Here is a 14,908-nt window from a genome sequence, read left to right as displayed (position 1 = left end):
CATGCATACATCTCCCGTGTTTGTTTTAAATTCAATGAAGACTTTTTGCTTTTTAAAAATAAATAATAAACTAATATATACATACACAAGGAACATGCGTTGAAAAAAAAAAGTACTAAATAAATGCGAGTGTGAAAAATAATAGGAGTTAAAAAGAGACCAACAGTAATATAATATAATAAGAGACAACCCTATTTCTTTCTTTCTTTATCTTCAAAAATAGATAGATGTTTCATTACATAAGGAGAAAATTTTGCAGATCAACTCCCTCCAATGCATAGAATTGAAAGTATATATACTTATTAATTAGTATACACAAAGTTAAAGAGCATCAAGAATATGGGTCGTTATATCTTTTACCTTCATCTTCTTGTTTTATCTTTTCTTCTTTCTACTTTCTTTCTGAATGCTGCACAAGCCACCAAAAAGGCAAGATCTTTATTATTATTATTAGCTTCTAATTACTATTATTTTTTCATTTTTCATACTGTGTTTCAAATAAATTAATGAGCCTTCTAATTTTGTAAATTTCAGTGCTACATTGTGTACTTGGGAGCACATTCTCATGGTCCAAACCCTTCGTCTTATGACCTTGAATCCGCTACAAATTCTCATCATGATTTACTAACTTCAACCTTGGGAAGGTATATATAATTAAACAATCATATATATCATATATAGATCGACTAATAAGTGTAATTCACAATAAAACCATGCAGTAAATGGACTAATTATCACATATATATTTTGATCATCATCATTCACATTGAATTCACAGCCATGAGAAGGCCAAAGAAGCAATTATTTATTCATATAATAAACACATAAATGGCTTTGCTGCACTACTTGAAGAGGAAGAAGCAGCACAAATTGCAAGTAAGATGCAATGGTTTTCCATTATTATTAATATTGTCCCTCGAGACTTAATTAATAAACAAAATTTATAGTTAATAATGTTTATCTGGGAATTCAATTTGGTGCAGAAAACCCAAATGTTGTCTCAGTGTTCTTGAGCAAAGAGTATAAACCACACACTACACGTTCATGGGAGTTTCTTGGACTGCACAGGAGGAATGGTATGAACACAGCATGGCAGAAAGGGAGATATGGTGAAAATACAATCATAGCTAACATTGATACAGGTAAGCTTTCTCCACACTGCACATGCTGCTTCTTATACTTCATAATCAAAATCAGAACCGCATATATTATTGATAATGAGTTGGTCCAATGGGATTATATTACCGTGAAAATCCATTGTTTTCATCTTAAATTAATCTTAAATTAATAATTAAAAAATTATTAGATGATAATTTAATTAAATATCTAATAATTCGCTCACTACAAGAAAAGAGAGTTATTTTAATATTGTCTTTTTTAACAGTTATAATTAAGTATAAAAATTAATATATATTTTTTTATAAATATCACAAATGTCAAATTTTTTATGTTTTCTTGATAAATAATTTGACCGTAGAAAATTACTCCTCAATTTTGACACTTATTTGATTTCAATTTACTCTACTGTTCCTCTTTTTCTCTGGGCTCTGTCAATTTTGGCATCACACTGCTCTTAGTTTGGGATCATACTACTCATTCTTTATCTTCAAAATCTCAGTTTATCCTTCGATTTCAAAATCTCATTTCATTATTTGTTGAAATTTTTTGTTGAAAATTTTTTATAGTCAATAAGTGTCAAAATAAATAGTATTTTTGACGGTTAATAAGTATCATAGAAAATATATTCTCAAATTTTTCTAACAAATTATTTTTTACCGTCAATATTTATCAAAATAAGATTTAAACTTTTTTCATAATTACTTATATGTTAAAAATACTATTTTTGATAAAATTTTTATTAACATATTTTCATAATTAAAATAGTATCAAAATTTATTTTTTTAACAAATTTTAATTCTTTTTTACACATATAATTCTAAAAAATAATCTATATTATTGTAGTGTCGGTATCAGATAAATTGTAGTTAACAACAACTCTTTTTGACATAAAAATCTTCTATAAATTCTAGAGATAGTTGTAAATTAAAATAAATTATGTAATTTGAACATGAACCATGATATATATATATATATATATATATATATATATATATATATATATATATATATATATATATATATATATATATTATTTATATTATTAAATTAAATTTCACCTTTTGTATATACATGCAGGTGTTTGGCCTGAATCTAAGAGTTTTAGTGACAAAGGAATAGGCCCTGTTCCAACAAAATGGCGTGGCGGTAATGTGTGTGAAATTAGCAAAGTTCGTAGTTCAAAAAAAACTCCATGCAACAGGTTCTCTTTCTTCCCTCAATAATATTTTCTGCAAACACAAATATGTATGCTTAATTGTAAATTTGATGAAGCACCAGATTCACCAATTCAATATTAAAAACTGATAAACTAATTTGTACGTGTATGTATATCATTAAGCGTAAAAGAATTTTATATAGATAATTAATAATGTATTGTGGCTTTAGTAAAAAGTAATAAATAATGAGCTTTTAGATTTTGTTACTTAAAAATGTAGTCAAAAAGCATAAATCTGATTTTATAACCGTGTTTTTACCACATTAAAATTAAACTGTTAAAAAAATAAAAATATTATTTGTACACTAAAATTAATCACTAATATATTTATATATAAATATATGTATAATTTAAATTATTTTTAATATGTATTTATATTCTAGCAAGTATTTTATATGAGAAATGCTATTTATATACTAAAATCAGCCACACTTAACATAACCCATTTTATATTGATAGCTGATTGGCTGATTTTGGTATACGTTAGTATAACTCAAAAAAATTACTTGGCTAGTAGTCTAATTGAGCTTATACTATATTATGATTAATCAGGAAACTAATCGGAGCAAGATACTTCAGCAAAGGTTATGAGGCAAGCATAGGCAAAATTGCGCCATCACAGCACACGGCACGTGACTTCGAAGGCCATGGCACCCACACTCTATCAACGGCCGGAGGCAACTTCGTACCCGGCGCAAGCGTTTTCGGCAACGGCAACGGCACCGCAAAGGGTGGATCACCAAGAGCCAGGGTTGCTGCCTACAAGGTGTGCTGGTCAACGATCGACGAGACAAGCTGCCATGGCGCAGACGTGTTGTCCGCCATTGACCAAGCCATCAGCGACGGCGTTGACGTCATCTCCATTTCGGCTGGTGGCAGAACAGAGGTAAACCCTAATGAGATATTCACCGATGAGGTGTCCATAGGAGCGTTCCATGCGCTTTCAAGAAACGTTGTTGTTGTTGCTTCGGCGGGTAATGAAGGACCCACACCTTCAAGTGTTGTCAACGTGGCTCCATGGGTGTTCACGGTTGCTGCTAGCACCATTGATAGGGACTTCAGCAGTAACGTAACTCTTGGTAACAATCAACAAGTCACGGTAAGTTTCTATGATAAAATACTTTCATTTCGTACTTTTTTCAAAATTTATTTTAACATTTTTTAATGTGTTGAATTAATGTGGTCATGCTCATGTAAACTTGAATTACCAGGGAGCCAGTCTTTTCGTAAATTTACCATCCAGTCAATCCTTTCCTCTCATCCTTGCATCTGATGCTAGATTTGCTAATGCCACAATTCAAAACGCGTAAGTACAAATCCTATAAAACTTTGATTAATTGAAAAACAATATAAGAGATAGATACAAAGTCACGCAAATTTAATTTAATCATGTATATGTACTTGTCATACGTTATTGCAGTCAACTTTGTATGCCTGGAACACTTGATCCAGCAAAAGCAAGGGGCAAAATAGTCATGTGCCTTCGAGGTGGGAAAATAAGGTCGGTTGCTGAAGGCCAAGAAGCTTTATCTGCAGGTGCAGTTGGAGTGGTTATGGAAAACGATGCTCAAAGTGGAAACACAGTTCTAGCTGAGCCTCATGTTTTGTCCACTACAAATGTCCCCAAAAATAATCAGGACAAAAATGTTCATGATTATTACAACAGTACCACGTAAGTAATAATTATGCCATATATGTAATAACTTAACAAATTCTAAGTAACATTTTGAAACACTATTAGTTGCAAGTAAATTTTGGTTCAACACTTCAACTTATGGTTACATAAAAATGTTTCAGGAGCCCTACTATTAACATGTCTGCAGCAAGAACATTGCTTGGAACAAAGCCAGCACCAGTTATGGCCTCATTCTCATCTAGAGGTCCAAATCCAATTCAACCATCAATACTCAAGGTTTATATATAGTCATTGATGCTCCTTAGTGACATATTATTCAAAATTTTATTTTGTTTTCTAACTACATTCCCCTGCTTTGTGTTTCAGCCTGATATAACTGCACCAGGGGTGAACATACTAGCTTCATATTCCTTAGCAGCAAGTGCATCTAACTTGCCATCAGACACACGCCGCGGGTTCCGGTTCAATGTGCTACAAGGAACTTCCATGTCATGCCCTCATATCTCTGGTGTTGCTGGTCTTCTCAAAACTCGTCATCCAAATTGGTCTCCAGCAGCTATTAAATCCGCAATCATGACCACAGGTACTCTAAACATGCATTTCTTGTGTATCCTAAGGCTAATTATTTTGTTAGGCGATCACTTACAGATGAGAATTGACAATTGACAGATGATTTGACATTTTGACTAAACTGTCGTCTAACAATTTTTAACTATCATTTTAACGTCAAGCTGTAGTCATGATTTTGTTATGCTATATGACTATTCATATGCATGCCTTACTATATTGTTTCTTTTTCTTCACTTTTTCAGCAACTACTCAAGATAACACCAATGGAGCTATACAAGATGCATTTGATAATACATTAGCCACACCTTTTGCTTATGGTTCAGGGCATGTTCAACCAGACTTAGCCATGGACCCTGGACTTGTTTATGACATTACCATTCTTGATTACTTGAGCTTCTTATGTGCTTCTGGATACAGTCAAAACCTCATTTCATCACTCAATTCCAACAAGAACTTCATATGCTCTGGATCTGACAGAGTAACAGACTTAAATTACCCTTCAATCACATTGCCAAATCTCGGATCTGACGCAGAGAATGTTACTCGCACGGTTACTAATGTTGGACCTCCAGGAACATATGTTGCAAATGCAAAGTTGCCAGGATTTAACACTGTTGTGGTGCCAAGTTCCTTAACGTTCAAGAGAGTTGGTGAGAAGAAGAGGTTCCAAGCAGGGGCGGAGCTAGAAAAAATATTAGAGGGGGGCTAAAATTATTTACACAATAAAATAATATTAAAATAAAATTTTTAGGGGGGGCTAAACTGAAATTTACATATAATTTACATGTAAAAAATTAAAATTAGGGGGGGCCGTTGCCCCCCTTTCCCAGTATGTAGCTTCGCCCCTGGTTCCAAGTAATTGTGAAGGCAAGAAGTGTGAGTCAGAATGGGAATTATCAATTTGGAGAGTTGAAATGGACAAATGGGAAGCACATTGTTAGAAGTCCAATTGTTGTGAGGCGCACATCATGAGAAGTATATACTAATTAATATTAATACATTAATATATGGCTATGTATGACCTATGACATGATATGAGATGTTCATTTTCTTATTTTGGATGTTTGTCTGTCTATTAGTGTTCATAATTTTGTTTTTGTTTTTTTATTTGGTATGGGCTATCCTATTAGTTTTGTTCTTTTCTGCGACTTGTTGATTGTTAGAGAAATGCGCATAACCTTTGACTATTTAATTTTGTGCATTTCGATTTTCTAGAATACATATAGTTGACTGTTAAGTGTTAAAAGAAAGAAGATTCTATGAAATTACATAATGGGAGTGTTAGAGGAATAATGATTATATTGAACAAAATGAACAACCACCAATCAAATATAAGTACACTATACTTTAATTTAATGTTATTTATTAAATTTACTCTTTTAACTTTATTAATTCACCTTATTCACACATTGTTCAAGAATATTATTAGTTATTTATACTTTTCCATTACATAAATGTTCCTTAACAAACAAATTTGTTGAGAAAAAGGCAAGTATGGGCCAAATAAGGAGGGATCAGTAATAAGCCAGCTTCAGCTTTGATCCAAACATTCTAGGCCTTAACAAGCCTTGAACTCGGAACAAATAAAAATACAAGAAGGATACTTGAACAAGAAGAGCAAAACCAAAGTGTTGGTAGTTCTACTGCTGTAAGTAAGTGTTGGAGGTTTAAATTTTTGTATATGTAGCAATTTATTAATCAGTCGTAGACTCTTGAATAAAATTCAGATTCACCATAGATTAATTTTTAATCGGTCAAACTAAAAAATATCATAGATAAAAAAAAAATATATTGGTAATCCCATGACTAAATAGAGAAGTATTGATGGTTCAACCAAAAAAAAAAAAAACGGAATTATCATCTAATGGTATCTTATTTTGATGATTATCATTGAGGCTTATCAATTGATTTCTTTTTTTTTTTTTTGGGTTAAAAGCATGGATTCATTACTGAAATTCATTTTGTTCAAGAATAAAAAAAAGTTTAAAAGGGACATGGCACTTTTAATATCAATTTGTTATATTTGTAAACAAATGTTATTGCCCAACGGCTCAACTGCCATTTTGTTATTTGTCATAAAAACTAATTAGTGGATGAAGCTGAAAATTTATTATATTGGACCAAAAATGAGAAAATACAGGGAATACAATAGATACATCATACATGTTTGGCAGCGAGACAGAGCAGCTTCTTTGTCTTCTCTCGTTTTCATGAGGTCGGGCCCCTGCCATCTTTGTGAATAACACTGCTTTCACCCACCGTCCCACATTACAAGTAGCAACACTTAAACAACCATTTCAAAAATAATTAGTGGTCAAAGGACCACCTTTCCACCCACACTTATCTATTTATTTAATATCTATTTGAGTATAACTATATTAAGTATATATTTAAAATTAATCACAAAAATCAATCACTAGCGTAAAATATACATTGGAATATAAAATATACATAAAAATAAATTAAACTATATATGTATTTATATATAAATATATGATTATTGGTCTTAATGACTGATCTTAGTATACAAATAATATTTTTATCTATCTAATATGCTAAAACCACCAAATTTATTAAATGACATACATACTTTTCTTTATTTATTTTTTTTAAATGAAAGATCACCTAAATTGTAAAAATAATCAAATGAGTATGTAATTACAATTCATTATTATAATTTTTTCCTATTCTTATTAAAACTTTATAATTTTATATCTATTAAATTTTTGAGTAAAAGACATATCGGTCCCTGACCTTTTTAAAATTGGACATTTTCGTCCCTTAAGATTTGAAAATACTTTTAAACCCCTCACCTTGTAAAATCTGAGACAATTGAACCCCTCCGTTGATTTGGGTTGAAAAACGTCACCGGAAAAGGCTGATGTGGCTGGGGGAGTGTGACCTGTCCGTTTAGGTTGCTGAGCTGGAGGGGATACTAAAAGTTGAAGGACAGATCGATCCCTCACCCACAAAACGACGTCGTCCCCTTCCCTGAGCCGATTTCACATATTGTTATTCCCATAACACCCAGAAGCCACGCCTGTAATTACTGAAAACCCTACCTGAAGACAAACAGTTTCTTTCTCCCTCCAAAAAAAAAGAACGTCTTCAACTCGTTGAGAAGGTGTTGTGTGCTCAGTGGACGTTGCGGGTGGCGAAGGATTTGACAGGCTTCATCTTGCAAGAAGCTGCCTTCTGCTACAGAGGTAAGGGTATTAGTCGAATCACACTGTTCGTTCTTGTTTAAGTCTTTGGTAGAATATAATGCATGGGGTTGGGGTTAGTGATGATCGCTTGCTCTATTTTGGGGATTTAACTGATTTCAAATTCTCAGGCACTTGATCTAGGGTTTAATGTGTGATTGCTATATCTGTGCGTAATGCAGATGATTGATATATATGTTGTACCTATTTTTTACCATGGAGGTCATTTTGGTAGAGGACCCGGTGGCACTCTTGAGTATATTGGTGGGAAGGTTGAAAATTTTCCAGAGATGGATTTGGACTTTGTGAATTTTGGGGATTTGGTTACACTATTCAAGGGTTTGGGCTATGCAACATACAGGGCAGTCTATTGGTATGACCCAACCAATAATGATCTTGAATCTGGACTGCACATACTGAGAGGGGATGCTGGAATCAATGAAATGCGGGAGAACAAGTTGAGGAACTCAAATATCAATGAGTTCTATATTTACTTTGATCACGCTGTTGATGAGCCACAGATTGTGGAAGAAGAAGCTGCTGCAGAACAGGGGCCGGAAGAATTTGATGATGCAGTTGATGTGGACAGTATCATGCGGGAGCTTTAGTCATCACCATCGACAGCAGGGGATGGGAATGGTAGTGGGGAGGACGACTTGTATGAACCTCCTCCGAATGGTACTGAAACTGGTTCTGATGATGACTCCTCTAGCTGTGATGAGGAGAATGATCTGATGAAGAAAAGAAGCACTGTGAAAGGAAAGGAGAAAATGATGCCAAGAAGAAGGGTCACTGTGAAGGAAGGGCCAGGAACAGAGTCAAGTGGGAACAAGAGAGGTGCTGGGAGAAAGACTGCAGGTGTGCCTAGTGGCAAAGGTACCATGCCAGCTGCCAAGCCCAAAGGAACTGGGCCTAGTGCGAGGCCCAAAAGAACCAGGCCCACAGCGAAGCCCAAAGGAAGTGTTCCTCATCACAAGCCCCAAAAAACTGGTGCTGCTGTGCATGCTGAAGAAGATGTTCCATATGTGCAGCCCAATGACAGGCCTCCAATAGGGCTCTATGTGAATGAGGAGGAATCAGATGATGATGACCCGGTTTATGAGTATGCATCTGATGACCTTCACACACCAGTGTCCTCAGAGGATGAGGGAGACAAGCATGAGTTTCTAGTGTTTAATGAAGACTATGGATTTGGAGAGGGGAGATTTGAGGTGGGTACCAAGTTTGCAACCATAGATGGCTTCAAAGAGGTTGTGAAAGATATGTTCATAGCTGAGGGGAGAGAATTGTTGTGGATAAAGAATGATAAGGAAAGGGTAAGAGTTGCATGCAGAGGTGAAAACTGTCCATGGCTGGCACATCTATCTTACAACAAGACACTGCTATGCTTCCAGGTTAAGACTTACAAGTCTGAGCACACATGTGCAAGAGATCTAGGTAGTAATGCTGCTGATCAACACTGGATCAGTAAGAAGGTGGAAAAGCGAATGGGAAGTCAACCTCATATGACAACTAATGAGGCAACTGATTTCCCCAGGGAAGAGTTTAACTTAGTTGTGCATCCGAAGATGGTATATAGGGCAGTAAAGGAAGCCAAGGAAAGGCTAGTGGGAAACGAAAAAGAACAGTATGGAAAGCTCAGGGAGTATGGGATGGAGATTCTCAAGAGTAATCCTGGGTCAACAGCAAGAATTGATGTGAAGCCTATCCCTCAGTCCCATCCTGTCTTTGACAAGATGTATATCTGCTTCGAGGGCTGTAAGCAAGGCTTCAAGAGTGGATGTAGGCCTTTCATCCATCTAGATGGGGCCTTTCTTAAGACATACCATGGAGGCTAGTTACTATCAGCAGTGGCACATGATGCCAACAATCAGTTCTATGTTGTGGCATTTGCTGTTGCAAGATCTGAGACGAAGGAGTCATGGAAATGGTTCCTGACACTACTTCAGGAAGACCTGGGTGATGCCTCCCAATTCGGTTGGAACTTTATGTCCGACCAGCAAAAGGTAACAATCTTGCTTTCCTTTATGTGTTTAGTTGTGGGTGTTGATAGACTTAGCCTATAATCTGCTTAGTTGTTGATGTTTAGGAAAATAGCCTATAATTTGTTCGTATCTTGTTTATTGAATTAGCATATAACATGTCTAGATGTTGGTGTTTATTGAGTTAGCCTATTTGCTATTTATATTTTGGTGTTTATTGACTTAGCTTATAATGTGCTTAGTTCTAGAGTTTGTTAGGGTAGCCTATAATGTTGTTTAATTGTTGGTGAAAATGAGTAGGGCCTGCTGCCAGCCTTAAAAGAGGTAATGCCAAGGGCACATCATAGAAACTGTGTCATGCATATATGGAAGAACTTTATTAATAGGTTCAAAGACATGCACATTAGAGACATTGTGTGGGAGTGTGCTAGGTGTACAACTGAACCAGAATTTAAGGAGAAAATGGATAGGCTAAAGGGGGTAAACAATGCGGCATGGGAATATTTGATGAAATTTGAACCTACCACCTGGGTTAAAGCCTATTTTAGTCATGGACCCAAGGTGGATAACCTGACTAATAATATGTGTGAAGTGTTCAATGCAAAGGTAGTAAAATACAGAGTAAAACCTGTTTTGACAATGTGCGAGGAGATTAGGTGCTACTTAATGAGAAGGATGACCAAGCACATTAGATTGTTAGAACACCATAGGGGTAAGTTAGCACCAGTTCAAGAGAAAAGGTTGCAGATGAAGATAAAACCAAGCAGTAGGTGAATAGCTGAGTGGGTGGGGGACAATGAAAGAAAAAGGTTTGAGGTCACAAGAAAGAAGACGAAAGTGGACGTGGATCTAATCAAGCACACCTGTTCATGCAACACCTGGCAATTGACTGGTAAAGAGTTTAAGCCCAACTAATATGTTTTGGTCGTATGTAAAATTATGCTTTTTTACATGTAACTTTTTCTGTTTATGCAGGCATGCCGTGCATACATGCTATTGCTGCTATCAGAAAAAGGCATGACCAGGTTGAGGATTACGTGCATCCATGGTTGTGTATGGAGTCCATTCATAAGACATATGCACATTGCATCAAGCCCGTTCTGAGTGAAGAATTCTGGACCACAACTGAGCAGCTGAGGCCTGCCCCACCACCTATCAAACGGCCTATTGGGCGGCCAAAGGTGCACAACCGCAACAAGGACCCTGCTGAAGCTCATATTCAAGGAGAAAAGCTGAAAAGGAGCTTCCAGGTTACATGTAGCAAGTGCAACGAGAAAGGGCATAATTATAAAACTTGTAAAGGAGCTCCAAGCAACCCGAACTGGAAACCAAAGAAGAAGAAACCCAAGAAGACAGTTGACAACTCACAAGCTCTGGTGCTGCTTCCCCTTTCACAATCAGCCCCTCAACCAGAGGTAAGCCGGCACCCAAAAATGCTTTAGACCTCATTTGGTAAAGCACTAATCAGCCCCTCCATTTTATGCTTCTTATTATTAGTCAGTAATACAAAATTGATACTGCTTAAGCACTAATTACCCCATTTGGTTACATTATTGTGTCTTTCTTACATAGGATCAAAATCAATCACAGGGTCAAACATTGGGTGAACCTATTGCTGGGGAGGCAGCTGGGTCTGCACCAGTTCCTGCACCATTTATGGCCCAACCTTCAGCTCCAGCACAGACTCCATTCAGACCTCCATCCCAGCTGCCAAGAATGGACCAACCAGACTCCAATGCTGCTGCACATACTTTCAGACCCAAGCAACCAATTGTTCGACCACCAACAAGTGCAAATCCACCACCAAATCCAACACCACACACACAAAAAACTCCAACTAGCAAGGGACCCTCGAAGGAGACCATGAAAGCAGCTACCAGTGCCACAAAGAGAATTCTCAAGCCTCAGAAGAAGTGAACAAGGCAGCATGATTTCTGTGTTTTTTTTTTGGCTAGTTATTAGCATGACATTAGACAATGCTTATTAGCAAAGTAATCTTGGCAGACTTGTTTACATGCCAACCAGAAATTATCATATTTTGGAGTTAACTCATGCTGTTTAGCTATGTTTTGGATTAAATCAGATACAATGTCATTCTAACGTTTTGCTTTAAATCTATCCAGAATTACTATCTTGTTTAATGCTTGGAATAATGTCTGAATGTTCTAAATTATATGCATACAGCAACAAAGAATTCCAAAAAAAAACATACATACAGCAACCACAACAAATTCCATGTACATCAATCATTTTTGCATCAATTCCATGTACATCAACCATTTTTACATCAACCATTACAACCAACTCCATGAACATCAATCATGTTTACACCCTAAACATACATACAGCAACAACAACAACTACTACACCAATCACAATTATATGCCACAAACTCAATTTTTTTTGCTTTCAATAGACAACAGCTTCCTCTCCAACTCTTCTACTTTTTTCTCAATATCCTTATTTCGAAGCAGCTGTTCTCCAATGGCTACTCTATCAGCTTCATCCACCGCACCCAAGGCTTCAAACTCGACGGCCCTAATTTTTTTCAAATGTTCATCCAGCCACATAAAGTACCGGCAATACGGTTCTTTAGCCTGGAACAAAATTTCAGTGAATCACCCATTAACACCCAGCACACTATAAGCCAACTACTGTAAAAATCGCTCACTTACCTTGAACAGTGGACACCCAAGAAACACTCTATTAGGGTTACTAGTCGTTCTTGACTTGTACATAATGGCGTAGACGCCACAGTAACACTTGGGCGCAATCGCAACTCGCACACATCCTCCTGGCACAGCCCATGAAGATCCCCCTCCAGGTCTTGTGCATGAAGAGCTCCCTTCACTCATCATGGACGATCGCAGCATCAACACTCATGTCTTCCTCCAAGGTTTTCGATCAAATAGGACTCAGGGAAGGGGACGACGTCGTTTTGTGGGTGAGGGATCGATCTGTCCTTCAACTTTTAGTATCCCCTCCAGCTCAGCAACCTAAACGGACAGGTCACACTCCCCCAGCCACATCAGCTTTCTCCGGTGACGTTTTTCAACCCAAATCAACGGAGGGGTTCAATTGTCCCAAATTTTACAAGGTGAGGGGTTTAAAAGTATTTTCAAATCTTAAGGGACGAAAATGTCCAATTTTAAAAAAGTCAGGGACCGATATGTCTTTTACTCTAAATTTTTTATAGTCAGATTAAATTGTATCGTTTAAACTGATATATATTTCTTATATATATGTCAACAAAATTAATCGATCAATCCATTCCTTATACATATGCTTTTTTAGATAAAGTAATTTTTTAACTCCTAACATTTGAACTAAATTTTAATATAGTCTCTAGTATTTGAAATATTTTATTTCATCTTTTTAATCAAAATTAATATTTTAAAAAAAAATATTTTTTCTTCTTGTACTACCTCTTTTTCTCTTCTATTATTATTATTATTATTATTATTATTATTATTATTATTATTATTATTATTTACCAAATGACTAAAAATATTATTTTTCTTCTATTATTATTATTATTATATTAAAAACTAATAAAAATTTATTATTTTTTATCTGTAATTAATTATTAATATTTAAAAATTAAAATTAAAAAATATTGAATTATTAAATAAAAAAAATTAAACTAATAACTAAAAATAACGGTCAAAAACAATAAATTCTACTAGTAGTCCTCTAGTATTTCTCGTACGTGACATTCACAACAAACTAAAAGATATGCATTCATCTTGAAAAATCCAAGAAAAGATATTGATCTTAAAATATGCACTTATAAACTGTAAATCAAAATACTTTATGCAAAATATTTATAGTAATAACAAAATAATCAACATAATTATCAAAAAATATAAAATCCGTCATGTCATCAAAATGTTTGATGCAAAAATTATACTATGCATTTTAAATTTTATATAATAAAAATAAATTGATAATGATAAAGTGATTATAATTATAGTTTTATTTTTTATTTTCTCTATTTTTAGAACATAGATTATTCTATCTTCTAAGACAAGAAAAAATAATATGTAATCATCACCGATAAATTTATAATTTTATTATTTAAAATAATTAGAATTTTACCTTTTGATAAGAAGAACCTAATGGTTGAAATACCTCAATCAGTGTCACTTTCAATAATATATCCTTTCCAAATCACTATATGTTATAACAATATAGAAAGAAGGTTTAAGGATCCAATTGCAACTTGCCACAATTATTATTTCTATAAAACATTAAATACATTCACTTCCCTAAGAACCCTTGGAAATAAAGTATACCTTTCTTTTTACAAAAGGAGAAGAGTACCTTTCTCAAACTTGTAAAGTGATACTCAACCATTTTTAGGACCCAAAAAACCTTTCATGAACTAAAGGGCATATACCCTACGTTCATCAATTCAGGTGGTACACACTACACACAACATGGCCAAAAAGTTGTTCTTATTTAATTCATAGCATTTATCCCATTTTGTACATTGTTGTGAAGATATAGACCAAGTCTTTTTCAATGGAAACATCTTTTTTTTTTTCTCTATACATAATTAATATTCGTGTTAAAATAGTACTAGTTTCCTGCATTAACAAAGAGGTTTCCATTGTGCCCCACTATATTGCTTAAATGAGTTACTCAAATTATATAGATAAAGGGAACCTTTAAATCTTTAATAACATTATCGTCTTCTCTAAAAAATTTTGGTAGTCCCCATAAACCTTTTCCGATCCTTTCCTTTTCTCCAATTAAAACTTTTAACCTACTATATAGGTTTCATAAAATAAGGTTATTATATATTTAGGTGGGATAATAAAGATCTCATTCCGATCAAATTGGAATTAAGCTGATCTTGGATTGTGTCCCAAATTAGGAACAAATTCGATAACCAAGTTAGCTAGGGTCATTTGTATGTGATTTAATGAAGATTACGTGTAATAATGTTAATGCTATGTGTCATCCCATTTATTATTAATTGTGTGACATGTAATATTCATTGAGATCAAACCAACATTTTATACAATAATATTTAAAAAATAATAAAAAATCAGTTCAATCAATTTAAAATTATTTTATTTAACTATTTATTAATTATTGTTAAAATAATTGTATAATTTTAAATATAATAAAAATATAATTACAAATGTTATATATATAAAATTATAAATGTTATATT

General features: G+C 34.5%; 2 protein-coding genes and 1 long non-coding RNA gene across 4 annotated transcripts; 2 read left to right on the top strand and 1 right to left on the bottom strand.

Moving 5' to 3' along the window:
* Positions 1 to 230: 230 nt before the first annotated feature.
* Positions 231 to 5,595, top strand: LOC112797663 (subtilisin-like protease Glyma18g48580). Its single transcript, XM_072236148.1, has 11 exons — positions 231 to 429; positions 535 to 644; positions 779 to 876; positions 984 to 1,142; positions 2,197 to 2,320; positions 2,888 to 3,434; positions 3,547 to 3,641; positions 3,756 to 4,007; positions 4,133 to 4,247; positions 4,338 to 4,554; positions 4,784 to 5,595. The coding sequence occupies exons 1-11, from the start codon at positions 340 to 342 to the stop codon at positions 5,248 to 5,250; spliced, it is 2,274 nt and encodes a 757-aa protein (XP_072092249.1). The 5' UTR covers positions 231 to 339; the 3' UTR covers positions 5,251 to 5,595.
* A 2,565-nt stretch (positions 5,596 to 8,160) lies between these two features.
* On the top strand, positions 8,161 to 11,716 carry LOC112797662 (uncharacterized). Of its 2 annotated transcripts, XM_072236157.1 has the most exons (3): positions 8,161 to 10,618; positions 10,702 to 11,141; positions 11,317 to 11,716. In XM_072236157.1, exon 1 carries the CDS (start codon positions 8,479 to 8,481, stop codon positions 9,580 to 9,582), a length of 1,104 nt encoding a protein of 367 aa, XP_072092258.1. In that variant the 5' UTR covers positions 8,161 to 8,478; the 3' UTR covers positions 9,583 to 10,618; positions 10,702 to 11,141; positions 11,317 to 11,716. The 2 variants fall into 2 exon arrangements, with proteins under 2 accessions (XP_072092258.1, XP_072092257.1); XM_072236156.1 differs by lacking the exon at positions 11,317 to 11,716 and having other exon boundaries at positions 10,702 to 11,305.
* Positions 11,717 to 11,920: 204 nt separating this feature from the next.
* LOC140184498 (uncharacterized) lies at positions 11,921 to 12,722 on the bottom strand. Its single transcript, XR_011881492.1, has 2 exons — positions 12,402 to 12,722; positions 11,921 to 12,323 (listed from the first exon to the last, which is right to left on the bottom strand). It is a non-coding gene; the product is annotated as an uncharacterized lncRNA (long non-coding RNA).
* Positions 12,723 to 14,908: the final 2,186 nt, after the last annotated feature.

The sequence above is a fragment of the Arachis hypogaea genome, chromosome 4, assembly GCF_003086295.3.
Source record: "Arachis hypogaea cultivar Tifrunner chromosome 4, arahy.Tifrunner.gnm2.J5K5, whole genome shotgun sequence".
Lineage (NCBI taxonomy): Eukaryota > Viridiplantae > Streptophyta > Magnoliopsida > Fabales > Fabaceae > Arachis > Arachis hypogaea.
The sequence above is the reverse complement of the archived record's forward strand: the minus strand, read 5'-3'. Positions and strand labels throughout refer to the sequence as shown.